Source organism: Takifugu rubripes, chromosome 10 (assembly GCF_901000725.2).
Source record: "Takifugu rubripes chromosome 10, fTakRub1.2, whole genome shotgun sequence".
In the NCBI taxonomy this organism is placed as follows: Eukaryota; Metazoa; Chordata; class Actinopteri; order Tetraodontiformes; family Tetraodontidae; genus Takifugu; species Takifugu rubripes.
Window position 1 is genome coordinate 4,278,660 of NC_042294.1, and position 14,942 is coordinate 4,293,601.

The following is a 14,942-nucleotide window of genomic DNA, read 5'->3' on the forward strand; positions in this document are numbered from 1 at the left end:
AGATATCCCTGTCTGAAAGAAAGCGGAAGCCTATTAATTCGATGACTGGAACTTGCTCAATGCGAGTGGAGTGGTAAACTGAATTTAATTCAGTTGTGGACTTTAATGTGACAGAGAATGCAGGTGAAAACTACAAAACAGTCTGAATGCTGACTGATGTCTACACAGAAAACAAAAAAGAGCCACAGAGGAGAGGGTGTACAATGGGCGCACACACAGAACTGGAGCACAGGGACTTCAATACTCCAAGAGGCCAAGCAGTGCATTACAGGCTGGGAAGCCGGGGGGTGGGGGGTGTGGGGTTGTTGGGTGATCATTGAGATGGGATTTACAGAAACCACCCACTGAAATTTGATCATTTTTAAAAGTCCTACGCTTAAAGTAACTTGTGACTGGGGCTCCATCAGCTTTAAAAGTCAGTTGGATAGTAAATCACTGAACTCCAGAGTTGAGGGATCACAGCCTGAGGATTTCAATGACCTTTGGGCAAGACTTTGACCAAACTTACAGCCCCTACAAAGATGCTAATTCCTTCCAGCCCGGCAGATGCAACATATTTGTGTATTTAGAAACTCCCGTCCTCAATCCTATTATTGGCTTTCTTCATCTTTACCCCTCCGATAACTCTGTGCCAAGTATTAAAATTCAAAAGGGGAATAGATTCCACCTGAATCTGCTGAGGTCACAGTAACGTATGCTCACACAGTTGTGTGTATCTGCAGAGGTGCCGAGCTCCTGCTACTGCACAACCACACCATTCTGCGCTAATACTAGTCATTTCATGGCCTGACAGGATTGCAGCAGATACAGTTTTTGCAGCGGCGAGAGGCCAGAGATTATGTGTGTGTTTACGAGCGTGAGCATGTGCCTGTGTGCTGTTGCGACCGCATGTCTGAGAGTGTGCTGCGGCGCTAAATGTGGGACGATAGCAAAAGAGAGAGAGAGGAAATCGATGTCGGGGCATTTTTAAAGCCTCCGCAGACACACATGCTCATAAACACACATGCTTGGACACACTCCCTATCTCCTCTGGCCTGCTGTGCAGCTCTGACAACACTATATCTTCATATGTGTGTTTGTGGCAAGACAAGTCTGCAAGACAAACCCCCCCTGCTGTAGTACAGCGTCAGCACATTATTTTTATTTTTTCACCAATGGACGTGTGGAATCTTACTTTTTCAACTTAATCTCTAAGACTGGGTCAGAAAATAAAAGCATCACTGAACTTTTAGGCCGGAAACCATCATACATTTCTCAGCGTATTGGCTTCAGGAAGCACATTAGCACAAATATCCTCTTTCCACTCGTTTACACCGGCTGGCGCCTCGACACAAAATGGCTACCGGGCGAGAAATGGCTATGAAAAGAAATGCTGTCAGCCTTTTTTACATGCAAAGTGGTGTGCACGGAAGCCCTGTCAGCCAACATGGAGCTTGCAGATTAATCTGGAGTCGGATATTATACATTCATCGTCAATGTGTCTCTGTGGAGACGGCTGAGTTGTCAAGTTGAGCCATTGGAACATAATCAGTGAAAAGTGCTGAATGACAGGGTGCTACAGAAGGTCTGCCACTTGTTCTGATTCTAATGTTTTATACCTTCTCTACCATCATCATCATTTCTTGCATTCTATTTAGGCGACAATCTCAGCACTCAATTACATGTATTTTGTCCTTTTCAACAGCAGCATTATAGACATTAGTATGTATGTATGTATGGACTGAAATGCCTCTAATTTACACACAATAAAAGAAGTAACTCTTGTGTGTGCTTGCACAGATCCATGAGTTTTGCCATCGATGGAAAAGCATGACAAATGTTCATAATGGATTTAATTATTGCACACACCAATGACCATAAATAAAAGATTGTGCAATCACACAACATAGTACAATAATCAGGACAACTGTTACAGTATGTGGGTGTGTACTGTACAAAATGTGCACACTACTAGCAAACTGAGGATATTTTGGCTGGTCCTCACAAATGCTTGGACTTGGAGTGAAGGCTCAGGTTAGAATTGGATTAATGTTAGTGTCATCTGGAGAAAGTGTTATGTCTTTGAATGACTTCACAAAGACAGAAGCGAAAGGGCGCCGGTGTGTGTTTGTGTGTACTCCAGAAAGTGCACTTTGCAGGGTAAAAATTGCCATCTTACATTTCAGCTCCAAGCGAATGAAGTCAGTATTCCCCAGGTTTTCCAGGAAGACACCGTAGGGCGCGCTGGTCTTGAAATAGAAAGAGATGTCAGCACTGGTCTCACCCTGGAAGGTGGCAAAGTGCAGATAGGATGATGGGGTGGTGAACGATGCAGCGTTCCAGTAGTCGACTGTGTGGAGAAAAAAAGGAACAAAGGTAAAATTCTACCTTCTATTCAGACCATTCACAAAGGATTAGGTATCAATCTCTGCTCAGTATTCCCTCACATCCACGATTCATTGTTTAATGGGCCTCATCTTTTGTAAAAATGAATTCATAACTTTTTTTCTGCGTATTCCTCTGTAATTTCCTGTAACTTCATTCTACTGACAAAAGGCTTTAGAAATGAGGGGAAAAGATCTAATTCTTTAAATCGGGGCCTGAGGGTATTCTTGATAGGCACTTCTTCCCTCATAACTTTCACAAAATGAAACGTGAGGCTGCTAATAAAGACAAAGTATCAGCCTGTTAAACAGCTGCTGATGAATTATCAGACTGTGGTTGATGAACCGATGTCTCGGCGGCCCCCTCTCCTCTCACCGTCTCTGTTCCATCGCTCGATGTGGAGAGGACAGAAAAAAGGACCACACATGGGTGAGAGGACAGAATATTGAAGACATGATGGAGAAGAGTGGGATAAAGTCAGGCAGAGGGCAGATAACGCGTGGAGCTGGGGGCAAGTGGAGGGCAAGAAGTAGAGCGGGAGAGCAAAAATCAGCTGCCCGGAGGGACGTGTTTCAAACTTACTGCCATGACCTTGGAGAAAAACTGATCAGAAAATTGAAAACTGCAAAAATACAAACTGATGATAAATGATCAATGCTGTTAGCCCAGATCAAAAAATGTAAACAGATCTTGTCCAAATAGTTAAATAAACTGCAGCTTCCACGTGTTTGTGTGTCCTCAGGTGAGAGTGTTTCTTTGAAAGGTGGGGATGCATCTGTGTCTATGCTTTATGTGTTTATGGTTGAGTGTGATAAGCAGCCCCCCCCGTGACAGGGCTGAACTCCTCGCTCGTCCCCTTTCCTTCCCCCCGGTGACGGGATGCGAGGGCATGTAGCGGCCAAGCGCCCACACACATGCACAGAAACGCACACGTGACTTTGGACCACTTGGTTTCTTTGTGACGGATGCATTTGAAGCCACATCACCGCCCCCTTGTCTCTAATTACAGCAAAGTGTTAATGTAAGATGAAAGAGGAAGGAGGCCGCACATGGCAGTTATTGGTGGAATGAAAGGCTTCCGTGGAAGACATTAAAAGGGTTACATTCCTGCCCATGTGAAGAATTAATTGATTTGATTCTTTGGGTTTATCACATGGATAAAACGCCTGACCACTGAGATGTAATGAAATCAAAAACATAGCTGATAATTGCCCAACACATAGGCTAAAAGTTTAATGCTCCGAGGGAGAGAGCACAAAGAAGGTTGCCAAAGTCGTCAAAGGAACACAAGGAAATCGAGACACAACAGCGAGGACAGTCCTGCTTCAGAAGGACAGTGGGACAAAAAGAACATCAGAAAAATGGAAACTGAAATTTAGAGAGAAAAGACTCTGACATCTTAGATGAGAGATGCAAAGAGAGACAGCAGAATGAACTCTGGGAAGAAAAGATGCCAATTTCCACTGAATTATTCATTATTTTTATTTTATTTATTTACTTTTTACCCTAGTCCTGTCCAACAGCAAGGCAGCAGCATCGGCAATAGGATGCCTTTTGGTGCCAGACAGATTTTACTTTGTCAGAGTCTGGTGAACTGGTGAAGATTTAACCTTTATTTTATAGATGAATGTTGGCGCTGACTGCTGGGAAACTCACAAACTAGCAAACAAGCACAACAAAACAAGACAAATAAACAGAACAACATTGAAAACAACTAAGAAACTAAGAAAGAAAGAATAGAACAGGTGAAAGAGGAAAAGACCTGGTACATAAAAGAATATATGTACCTGCACTACAAATGTATGCAGATATTTGTAGAGGTTCGACAGCCCATAACGTTAACGATACATCAGTGATCAACCAGGATCATTGAGACATTAAAATCAAACAGCCACAATCAACAAAATCAGCATTCACACCTCACAGTCATAATTCGTAAATGTGATACTGCAGCCAAAGTGAAATAATCATTAAAAAATGTGTTTGCATGTTCTCCCTGTGCCTGCGTGGGTTCTCTCCGGGTACTCCGGCTTCCTCCCACAGTCCAAAGACATGCATGATTGGGGATTAGGCTAATTGGAAACTCTAAATTGCCCGTGTGAGTGTGAGAGAGAATGGTTGTTTGTCTATACGTGGTAGCCCTGCGATTGACTGGCGTCCAGTACCCTGCCTCCGCCCATTGTGCTGGGATAGGCTCCAGTCCCCCCGCAACCCTCAGTGGAGGAACAAGCGGTAGAAAGTGAGTGCGAGTGAGAAAATGTGCTGAGTGAGTGAGTAAGTGAGTGAGTGAGTGAGTGAGTGAGTGAAACATGAAAGCTGGGAGGTTAGACACCAGAAAACCAGCGCGTAATAATGCACCAGAATTATGTTTTATAAATATGACATTCTCTCCTAAATGTCCTCCATCAATTTGTCATCTGCCGCTGAGGACAACATGTCTCAGTGTCTCAGCTCCACTTCCTCTGTCGCCGATCTGCTCAAATATAAGACATTTAATTTGGCGGAAAACAGGATAATGGGCCTTCGGCGGATCTTTTCTTTCTTTAAGAGACAAAATGGTCTCTGGTATTCTATTAAATCCAGACCACTTAACGATGCAGACAAGAACTCTACAATATTCAAGAAAAAGTGGAAAATAGGGGTCTCATTTCCAAAATGGACTTGAAGTTATTTATGAAGCCAAGAAGCAGAGGAACAAAAACATTTTCCAGCTGCTATAAGTGTTTAAGATGAATCTAAAATGAAAAAAAAAACATTGTTTTTCTAAATTTGTCTGTAAAACTTTGAATTCCACATCCTGTCCTCCTGTTGCAAGCTTCGTTAACAAAAATAATTTTGCGTTTTAAATGAGGCAAAACTATCAAGGCCGCTGCCATTCCATCCATGTTACAGGCCTAAACCTTACATACAGTTTCAGGGAAGTAACTTTGGTGGAGGATTGCGAGCGTGCAGTCAGAAGATCTTATATAAGCAGACATGTAGGAGGACATCAGTCAACATCAGGCTTTATTGCACTTTTTCTTCCCTCACCATAGTGACAATAAGGGGTCCACATCAGAGGAAGAAAACAATCATACAGCCTGCTGTATGAGTGCTGTTGTGATATACATTTATGGTGACGTTTACAGTTGAAACCAGACTATAAAATTTTTATTTGTCCATGCTCAACCTGATTAATCAGAATTTAATAAGTTGTAGGTAGTTTCTTCCAATTATTTTCATGATTTATGATTCTGTGATGCTTTTGTGGTGCTTTCATTCCCTTTGCACAAATAAGTCAACTCAATTTTAATCTGAATCAGGGTTAATGAAAAGTAGAACTTTACTCTGTGTTAATGGGAAAGGAAGGAAGGCCTGACTGCACAGTTGTGGTCCTGGAACAACATCTTTTTCAGAATCCTACACACAATCCTACCGATGTAGGGTCATGTTGGTTATGGGTACAGTACATTGGTGGCATTCTAACACCTTTTGCATGTTGTTTCAGCGTGACGCTCGTGTTTGTGGACTAAAACCCTGTGCTGATCGCATGCAAAGATTAATCATTTTTCTGGTTGTTGGGGGTTCGTGACCTTTTCTTGCACTTCTGTCAGGTGCAGGTGTGAGTTGTTATGAACCTTTTCAGTCCAAGCGCTAACAATAGCATCATCCAACTGGTACCTCTCTTTGAAAGTGTCCCTCAGGAGAAAGCCCAGATACAGCTGAGCTTCCACGTATGGCTCAGCAGCGCAAAACGGCGTGCGTTAGTTTCTTCCTTGTTCATTTTTATCACTTTCCATTGAGACCTGCATTTCATCTCATTTGCGCATAATTGAGTCATCTGTGGCGTGTAATTTTACGGTCGAGGCATCGGAATCTTGAGGTAATCTCTATCTGTCCTTTGAGGCGCATAAAGTCGTTCAGCTCCTCTGTGAAATTTTCTTGCTTGTCGTACACTTTTAGCACAAAACCTTCAGAGATTAAATCCCACAAAAGGTGAGACGGCAGGAAATAAAAGTTTACTCAGGAAAGAGAAATGGAATGAATTAATCCCTTGCAAACTTTCTCTGGCTTAATAATTAGAGGCAAGAAAACCTGTCTGTGCCTCTAAATTGTGACTTTATTGCTACAATGAGACATTTCTTTGGTAATATATACATTTATAACATGAACATAAATGTTACAAATAAGTTAATAAAAATCACAGGTGAGGTTTGGAAGCTTTTACTAGTGGCCAGCCATGAGGCCAAGTGAGTCTCATAAAACATGCATTACATTTTAATAACAGAACTTATTCTGCTTTGCTTCATTTGATGTCATTCATTTTAATTTCCATCCATTAAAGTGTCAAAACCCTTTTAACAAAAATGGGGCTAATTCTTCTCTGTCTCCCTGTGACTCTATAGGCTGCCTTTTAAACCAGCTATGGAAATGGGCATCATTAATACCACAGGACGGGGGTGCACGTGCACATCCGCAAAGTGCACGTGCACCACAGAAATTTCAAGCACGCACACACGCGTCTCACAAAAGTACTGTAGCACAACTTTCCCCGACTGGCCGACACATTAGTCATTTGCCTACAAAAACTCATTATGTGGCAGCCAATCATCGTTGGTCTTACTGAGAAGCATCAATCATATAAAGACTACCTATTCACGTGTGAATTTTTAAATATATGTTTAATAGGCTTTAATAGACCAATATATAATGCACGCTCTGTGTTCCTGGCTAGCCTTACCCCAAACATAGCTCAAAGTCATGTTCATTTTAAAGTTACTTTGTCAATTTGGCCTCTCAATATTTCGATAGAGTGAGACAAAGAGAATATGCTTCCCCGACACCAATAGAGGAGACGCTTTGCTGTACACATATTGCCCCAGAATGGACCCACCGACACAAACAGATGTGATGTCATGGGTCATTAAGTCCTGGTTTGTTTATACGTTCGGCAGCTCTCCGATGGCGCCAACGTTAGCAAGATTGACGCCAGATTGTTGATGAAGGGGCCGTAATGAGATTGCACCAGTGTGGAGCGAGGGCAGGTATTCTGTCATGTTCTGCACCCTGGACAGAACCAGGGCACTTCCCGTCTCCTGGATGAATGGATAGGTAGACTGGCTAATAGATAAAAATGAGAGTTAAAACTTCAGTGGAAGAGATCCATAAAACTGGACGATTCTTAGCATTGTTCCGTCATGAATTTAAATGCAGAACTATCTGAGTAAGAATGTCCGTATCAGCAATAACTCCCTGAGATTGCACAGTTGTACTCCTTTATTACCTTTACAATGAAAAACAAGTCTTCAATAGATAATATATAAAGCCCTATTAAATTAATGATCATTTCGCCAACAACTACGGATTAAATCCATATTTGCTTTGCTCATCGAAGGACATAATTTTATTCAGGAACCCACATTTTTATTTGTGTGTGCGAGTCTCTGTTAAATCATGCACGGTGAAGATGTCATATCCACTCTGTTTTTGTCTACTCCATCTCAGGAGAGACACCCAACTTAAGAAAGACAAAACATTTTTTTAAGATGTTATGCAGCTCCGTTTTCTCAAGATGTGAAACACAAGTACGACTTGATTAAGCACCCACAGACGGGAGATAAATGAACATATGACGAATGTTTTGAGTCCTGTGACACTGGACTAATTATCTGCACTGACTCCAGAATGCTGGTCCTTAAGAGGACAAAAGAATCCTACATCTGCATGAAACCACAGATCTTGCTGCAGCCTTGTGGTTGAGCCTTGATGGGTAGATTCCTGTTCTGAGCAGATCGGGTGTCATGTCAGGCATCCTTAAATTTGTCCCACTGACAAACCTTTTCTGGCAGGTTACCTGCAGATACATGTGAGAATGTCCTGGTGCCCTCCATCACACACACACTAGTCAATTTTATGTAATTCATAATAGCACCACTAGTGGGTAGCAAACTCCCAAATATTTCCAGCGATATTTCAATATTTATACTCCTATAAAAGAGCATTTCTAAAAATAAAAATGGATAAGAATGCAGCTAGGACACTATCTACTTATGAAATTGTTTTAGAAAAAGAAAAGTACTGTAGTTCACGCCTAGACCAAACTGGTCCTATTCCTGGATGGCAGAAGCTGAAAAACAATAAATAAAGAGAGGGTGTATTAACCAACCTGGCCAAAGCCCACCATGTTTCCTTACCCCCCAGCTGGATAGAATATCTCCTCAAGCCATGAAATCTCTGCAGGAATAGAGACCCAGATAAACAAACACAGCTTGGATTTAAAAGTGGAAGCCAGAGAGGCAATCACGTGACCGGAGGGCAAAGGAAGGGGTCAGAATGGTGGCTCAGGCTGCACCAAAATACTCCAATACACCAGGCTGAAACGTCAAGACCTAAAATTCCCAAAACACAACAGCCTACAGTTATCGCGCCCATCCTTCCAAAGCGTATGGCTGAACATCATCACGTCTACATCATTTCCATCATCACCTTGACTGTTACGAGATTGCTGTGAAGCCCTTTCAGGTTCAGAATAATAAATGTTTCATTTAGCCACGCACAGCAGATGCATCATGATCGCTGCGCCATCAATCTGTGTCAAGTGAAGCACGGGCGCACGGCATGGAGCACCGTGACAAAGTGCAGCCATGTGAATTAGCATAGGGTCAGGCGGGGGCTGGGTGGGGAGTGGGGCACTCATTATAATAGAACAGCCCAATCAGTGTGTGTCTTGTAGTCGACCTAAAGGGAATAATGTGGCAACAATTAATAGAGAGAAAATGTGTGTGTGTGCCTGTGCATGTGTGTCGTGTCTCCTTGCAAACTACTGTTTCTGATGGGACATCAGCAAAAAGCATTTATAGTATACAGTATGTTTACATCATCTACCTACTGTGTCTCTCTCATGCTCTCTCTCTCTCACACACACACATACACACACACACACACACACACACACAAACACACACACTATTAAATAAAAACACAACTAAAACCGAAGACCATCAAGTCTGTAGTTGTTGGAAAAGATGAATCTCTTTCAACATTGTTTTTACAAACAATGTCTGCATCTTTTTTTTAATATTCTTAAAGAAACTTCAACCTCAATCTTCAATGTCCTCTGTTATTACAAAGTAAAAAAAAATCTTCCAAATTAGGAGAGACAGATTAAGTTGACAGTTATCTTTCTTTCTTTTTAAAAAAAACAAAACATCTAATTAGTAGTCAAGGGCAACTAAATATCCTTTGCTCTGTACACACATTTTTAAATATGCTTTCAGTTGCATCAAATGACAATAAAGATTCTCTTTTATAAATGCTGTTTGTTCCATTAAACACAGACACAGACACACACACACAGACACACAGAGACACACACACACACACACACACGCACACACACACACACACACACACACACACACAGGCGTCCCTTCTTAAAGAATATCCTTCCTCAAACGTTATCTAAATCCCCAAAGTTTTGCTCTCCTGACAGTGAATAATCTCATGTAAATTTATTCAGTTTTAATTAAAATCTGGAAACTCCAAATTGACCTTTTATTGAAAAAAACACATAGACTGCGACCTCAGATTCATTGCACATGCAGCGGAGCTTCACTTGTTTTAACAAATGTTTCTGCAGAGACGTGGAGCAACAGCGGTTATTGCTCTGCAGTCCAGGTTATAGCCGTTATCATTGCTGCCGTCATGGAAATTCTTTCATGTTCGCATCAGAAAAAAGAAATTCTTTGTTTTCGAGCTGCACGCCGCCGGTCCGGAGCAGGAGCTCTGCTGCAGCGACTGGGGTGATCTGTTGAGTCACGCTTTGATGAGCTGTCGGAGGAGGTGTTGCAGTCGTGTCTCAGCATCCAGCTGAGAGTTATTTTGAAAATGAAACAACCCGTCTCTGCAGCTGCCACGGACAAAGTCATTAACGCAGACATTTCCTCTTAATTAACCCACTGTTACCGCGGGCGTCTCGCTCTCGCTCTAAGGTCTCTCCTGCATCTGCGGTTAATCCAGAGAGCTCGGTCCTTTTTAGATTTTTTTTTATCTTGCTGTACGTTTTAAAGTCTTTTCTAAGTGTGATTTAGCTCCTGGTAAATTTCCTGATCTTCTGACCATCTCTACAGAAACTTGTTGTGTCCTGCAGCCTGAACACATGGTTAACAGCTCGCTTTCTTCTTACCAGGTCAATGTGTTCTAAACTATTTAAGTAAATCCACATCTTTATCTACCATCCAGGGTTTAATTTACTGTTTGTTGTATGTTATGTGGATTTGCTTTCAAAACCGTAGGTCGACACACATGTTCTTCCTGTGAATGATTTCAACACCGTGGACAACAAAACATTTAAGTATCAAAAATGAAGTACTTTGACAGTGCTGAGTACTTATTGCAGATCCATGTCCTGAAAATAATATTCACTACTGCATCAACAATATGGCTACTGTATGTATGACCCAGGACTTACCGTCTCCTTGGCAACGTAGTGGTCCAACAGTCAGTTTGGCCTCCGAGCCCGGTCTATTGGTGTCACCCACAGCTACTTGGCTGACTGGCAGATGCTCTTTATATACCAAAAGACCAGAGTCTTCTCTCCTGCGTTCAAAAAAGCAGATGGACAGTTTTTAGTTATGATAATAACCATAACAAAAATGCTTAACTGGCTGTACGTTGGTTATAGTCGGCTGGAAATATAAAGAATGAAAAAAGTGGGCCAGTCAAAGTTGAGCTAAAATTTCACTGGGTTAATCGGTTCTCTTTTCACCTCAGTGTTCTCCACTCTCGCCTCTTCACCATCACAGCAGTGTTTAAGAGGATAGGGAGAATCAAAGGTCCAGATATGATGAAATGACTGAAGACATGTTTTAATGGTGGATCATGTCTCCTGTGTGGCACTTATTAAGTCTACACTCCACACGAGGGAAAGCGCAAGGGAGGGAGAGAGAAAATGAGTGGATGAAACCAAATATTAATCAATTTATGGATGAGGAAATGAAACAAAATCACTCAGATATTATGAAAAACTTTTTTTCCATTGACAATAGCATAATAATACCACAAGTCATGCTTCCAAATGCTGAATTTTTAATTCACAAGAAATCATTTATAAAATAATGGCTTGATATTCTTTGCTGACTGGAACTAAGAGCACAATCCCATTTATGGCCCCTGTATGTATGTGCGTTTTTACACGCTGCCAAAATATGGGTAATGAGTGGAAATAACTGAATGGAGGATTTTTCAAAAACTCACTCATCCACACAATGAGACATTAATGCATATATTATTAATGGAGAAAACAAGACAGAGTGCGACATATGCTAAATGTCATCCGTTTTACAGATGTTGGAATTGAACAAGTGAAATCTTTTCACTGCATGCGTCCAGCCTGCACACGTGCATAGCCAAGAAGAACCATGCAATCTCTTTAATGAGAAGATCCGTCAGCTGCTTAAAAGAGCTTTGGAACACAAACTGTTGCTCCGGAGGCAAATGGCCCGCTTAAATAAACACATCATTAATGGTGGCATTCATCATTTGCTCACGTTACGCTCTGAAATTGGACACCTTTGCGTCCTTCTGGCTCTGAGTTTATAGATTAATGCAAACATTAGAATTACAGTGAAAGTGTCACTGTAAACCTACAATGCCAATGAAATATTTCACGTTCCATTTCATTTACTAAAGCGATGTGGTCTTTTTACAGTTGATTAGCCATACAGTTACATTGTTTCTGGCTAAAGTGGAATTTTTTTTATCCGTGGAAGAAAATTCTTCGTTATCAGAACATCCTATTTTTAAAGACCATAGGAACTTTGTGATGAAGTAACCTTCATGACTACTTTGCCCACTGAGATTAATTCAAAGAGAAGATCCATTATGAAGTGCAGTTCTTTTGAAGTGGTTGTGGAGGATTCCAAGACCCAGCCCTTGAAGGTAGTGGACTTTTCAATACCAAAATAAAACCATAGATTAATCCAAACATAAAGTATAAAGTAGTTCCACATCAAATTTGTGTTTTTTCTTTTCAAGAAGAAGGACTCTCAAGAGTTCAGCTATGTTTGATGATTTTCATCCCTTTGATTTTATTCATCCCTTACCACAGCTCATGGTCTGCATCGCAGTTGCAGTTGTACTTGGTGTCAGTGCAGTTCCTCGCCATCCCGCAGGCGCATTTCTGGATCCCAGGCTCTGAGCCTCCCCAGTAGAAGTGCTTCTCATTACCTCGACCCACCCACCACGTGTAAGGGGTCCCGTCTGTTGAGGAAACACAAACAAGCTCAAAGCAACAAGAAATTTTCTAAACGGTGTCACTAAGCTGTCCAAACTTCCACACATTAGAAGTGTTAATTGTTAAACCGCTAAGTATTGTGAGGCCTTTGTTGCATTAATGTGATTTATATTTTCAGAAAGGGGCTGCATGGAGAAAGCAATTCCTTCACCCAACATGCTTTTTGCAGATGGATAGTAAATGCCCTTGAGAGTGGCAGGTGCGCTCAAACATCCCCACCTGTGACTTTTGAGAGGCACTAACTCATAGGTTCAGCGATGCACTAACATTTGTTGTTTGTGTTATTACAGACGTCTCTACAAACGTGTGACTACAATAGCAGATGTGCACAGAAGAGGCACCCAAACACACATGTGGACTGATATTTTAGAATGCAGTTACAAGCTGAGGCTTCCCCGTCTCGCTTTCTTGGATTTTGTTGTGAAAATATGGACGAAAGTATTTAATCCAACTACAACCCTGGAAATAAGCACAATAGTGAATAAAACAATTTAACCACTTTATTCTGGAGAAATATGCTACATTGTCGCTATCAATACAACAGTTTCCAGCAGACAGTGATATCTCCTGTGGCATTTTTTTTAAGTGGAATCCAAAGTAACTAAATGCTGAACAGTTGCACTGGGACTTTTTTTTTCCTATTACACATTTGATTTTCTGAACTGGAGCTTAATTCCAGCAGAAGGCTTGTGATGCCTGGTCTGTGAGTGTGTGGGCTTGGTGGAGGGTATTAGTCTCCTCTCTCTTCAGGCCAGCATTCAGACGAGTCACTGTCAGTAGGATTACACAAGACTCAGGAGACTTGACAATCCTCTCCTTTTATCTGGCATCTAATGTGCCTGTGTGGGAGTCCTGTTTGTGATCGCTGAGTTCCAACCAAGTAAACTGAGCTCTTGTCTTCTTAATTATTCATCTCAACCCTGAAGTGGATTTGGCTCATTTCAAAGAAGTACACACATCTCTTCTTATCAAGGTGCAATCAAGCTAGACTGCTGTTTTGGTTCCAGTGTCAAAGTAGCATCTGAATTCACCACAACCAGATGTTGAGCATATCCTCACACGACAGAATGTGGGGCTCTCTATGGCTCCAAAAACACACAGTAAAGAATGAAGATAGATAGAGCTCAAGTCAAGGTGCAACACAGTTGAGATTGATGGACACAAAATCATTCTGAAGCATCTCAAATGTACCTGCCTAAAAGAATAATTAAATAAACTAATAAAACACAGTGTTGCCATATAAGTACCAGTAGCTGTTTTGCACTTCATAGTTGTGCAGAACTATGGTAACTAGTGTGTTTTTGTCAGGTGAAAAGACCTCTTCCTGCCTTCATCCTCCGTTTAACCCATTTTTTAGGATGAGTGACTGCAGAAAACAGAAGTGAAGAGGAGTTGGAGGACACCATCGGGTGCGATGGGGGCCTCGCGTTGTGCCAGCCTGAGTCTCATGGCATTACCGTTCAAGCTCTGCCAAAACCCACAGGAGGAAGGAAGGCAGAAGGATAGAAGAGCGACACGGATGGATGGAGATGTATGGGAGGGGAGGAGGAATCAGGTTAGCACAGTGGAGATGAAGAGTGGCAGAGGGAGGGTGCTGCCAGGGGGAGGCTCTGCTGGAGTCTCTGTGGGCTTCAGTGAGTTTGAGGCTTAAAACAGGTTCAGTGAGATTGAAGAATTCACAAAGACCAGGAGTTGTGCAACAGATGGTTACAGGTGATGATTTTGTTTTCACAATCATCAGAACCATTCTAAGAAGTATAAAGTCCCCAGTTTAACCATCAAGTATGCTGCTGAATGGTCACAGGGGATCAGACAATGTTAAAACATCACAGCCTCAACAATATCCAGAAACATGCATTTACCCACACCGGCAGATACTAATCTGCTTATCTGCTTCCTCAGAGAGGTTAATGTCTGCATTTTATCTCGTGCCACGGAGCCACACAGGCTCCCTTAGCAAAGACAGATTACAAGGAAAGACAAAGATGGAGGGCAGCAGATCATGACTCGTGCGATAAGGAAGGATGGAGAAAGGATGGAGAATGAGGACATCAATGAAAAAAGAGAGTGCTTGTTATCCTCATTGTGTCAAGTCAAATGTGCTCCTTATGTCCGACCAAAACATAATGGAATACTTTTACTTTTACGGTGATCAGGTGGATTTTTACTGTAACATTGTGTTGTTTACTGTAATGTTGTGATCTGTAGATCAGAGCAAAAGAAGCAACTCTTAACTTTTTAATCATAAACCCATTTTAAACTCTCACTCTCAGCTTATAGAGTGCTTTTCACTGCCTTATAGGCA

At 41.7% G+C, this 14,942-nt stretch overlaps 1 protein-coding gene across 2 annotated transcripts in view; it reads right to left on the bottom strand.

Annotated features, from left to right (window-relative positions):
• cntnap2a (contactin associated protein 2a) overlaps positions 1-14,942 on the bottom strand; it is a 212,935-nt gene that overhangs the window by 22,437 nt on the left and 175,556 nt on the right. For both annotated transcript variants that reach the window (XR_003889730.1, XM_029842494.1), the window contains exons 16-18: positions 12,447-12,603; positions 10,814-10,941; positions 2,159-2,329 (exon numbers count right to left, since the gene is read on the bottom strand). Coding sequence is in view for 1 of the 2 variants with exons in the window: in XM_029842494.1 (XP_029698354.1) it covers positions 2,159-2,329; positions 10,814-10,941; positions 12,447-12,603 (456 nt within the window). In the remaining variant the exon portion in view is untranslated. The remainder of the gene's footprint in view (positions 1-2,158; positions 2,330-10,813; positions 10,942-12,446; positions 12,604-14,942) is intronic.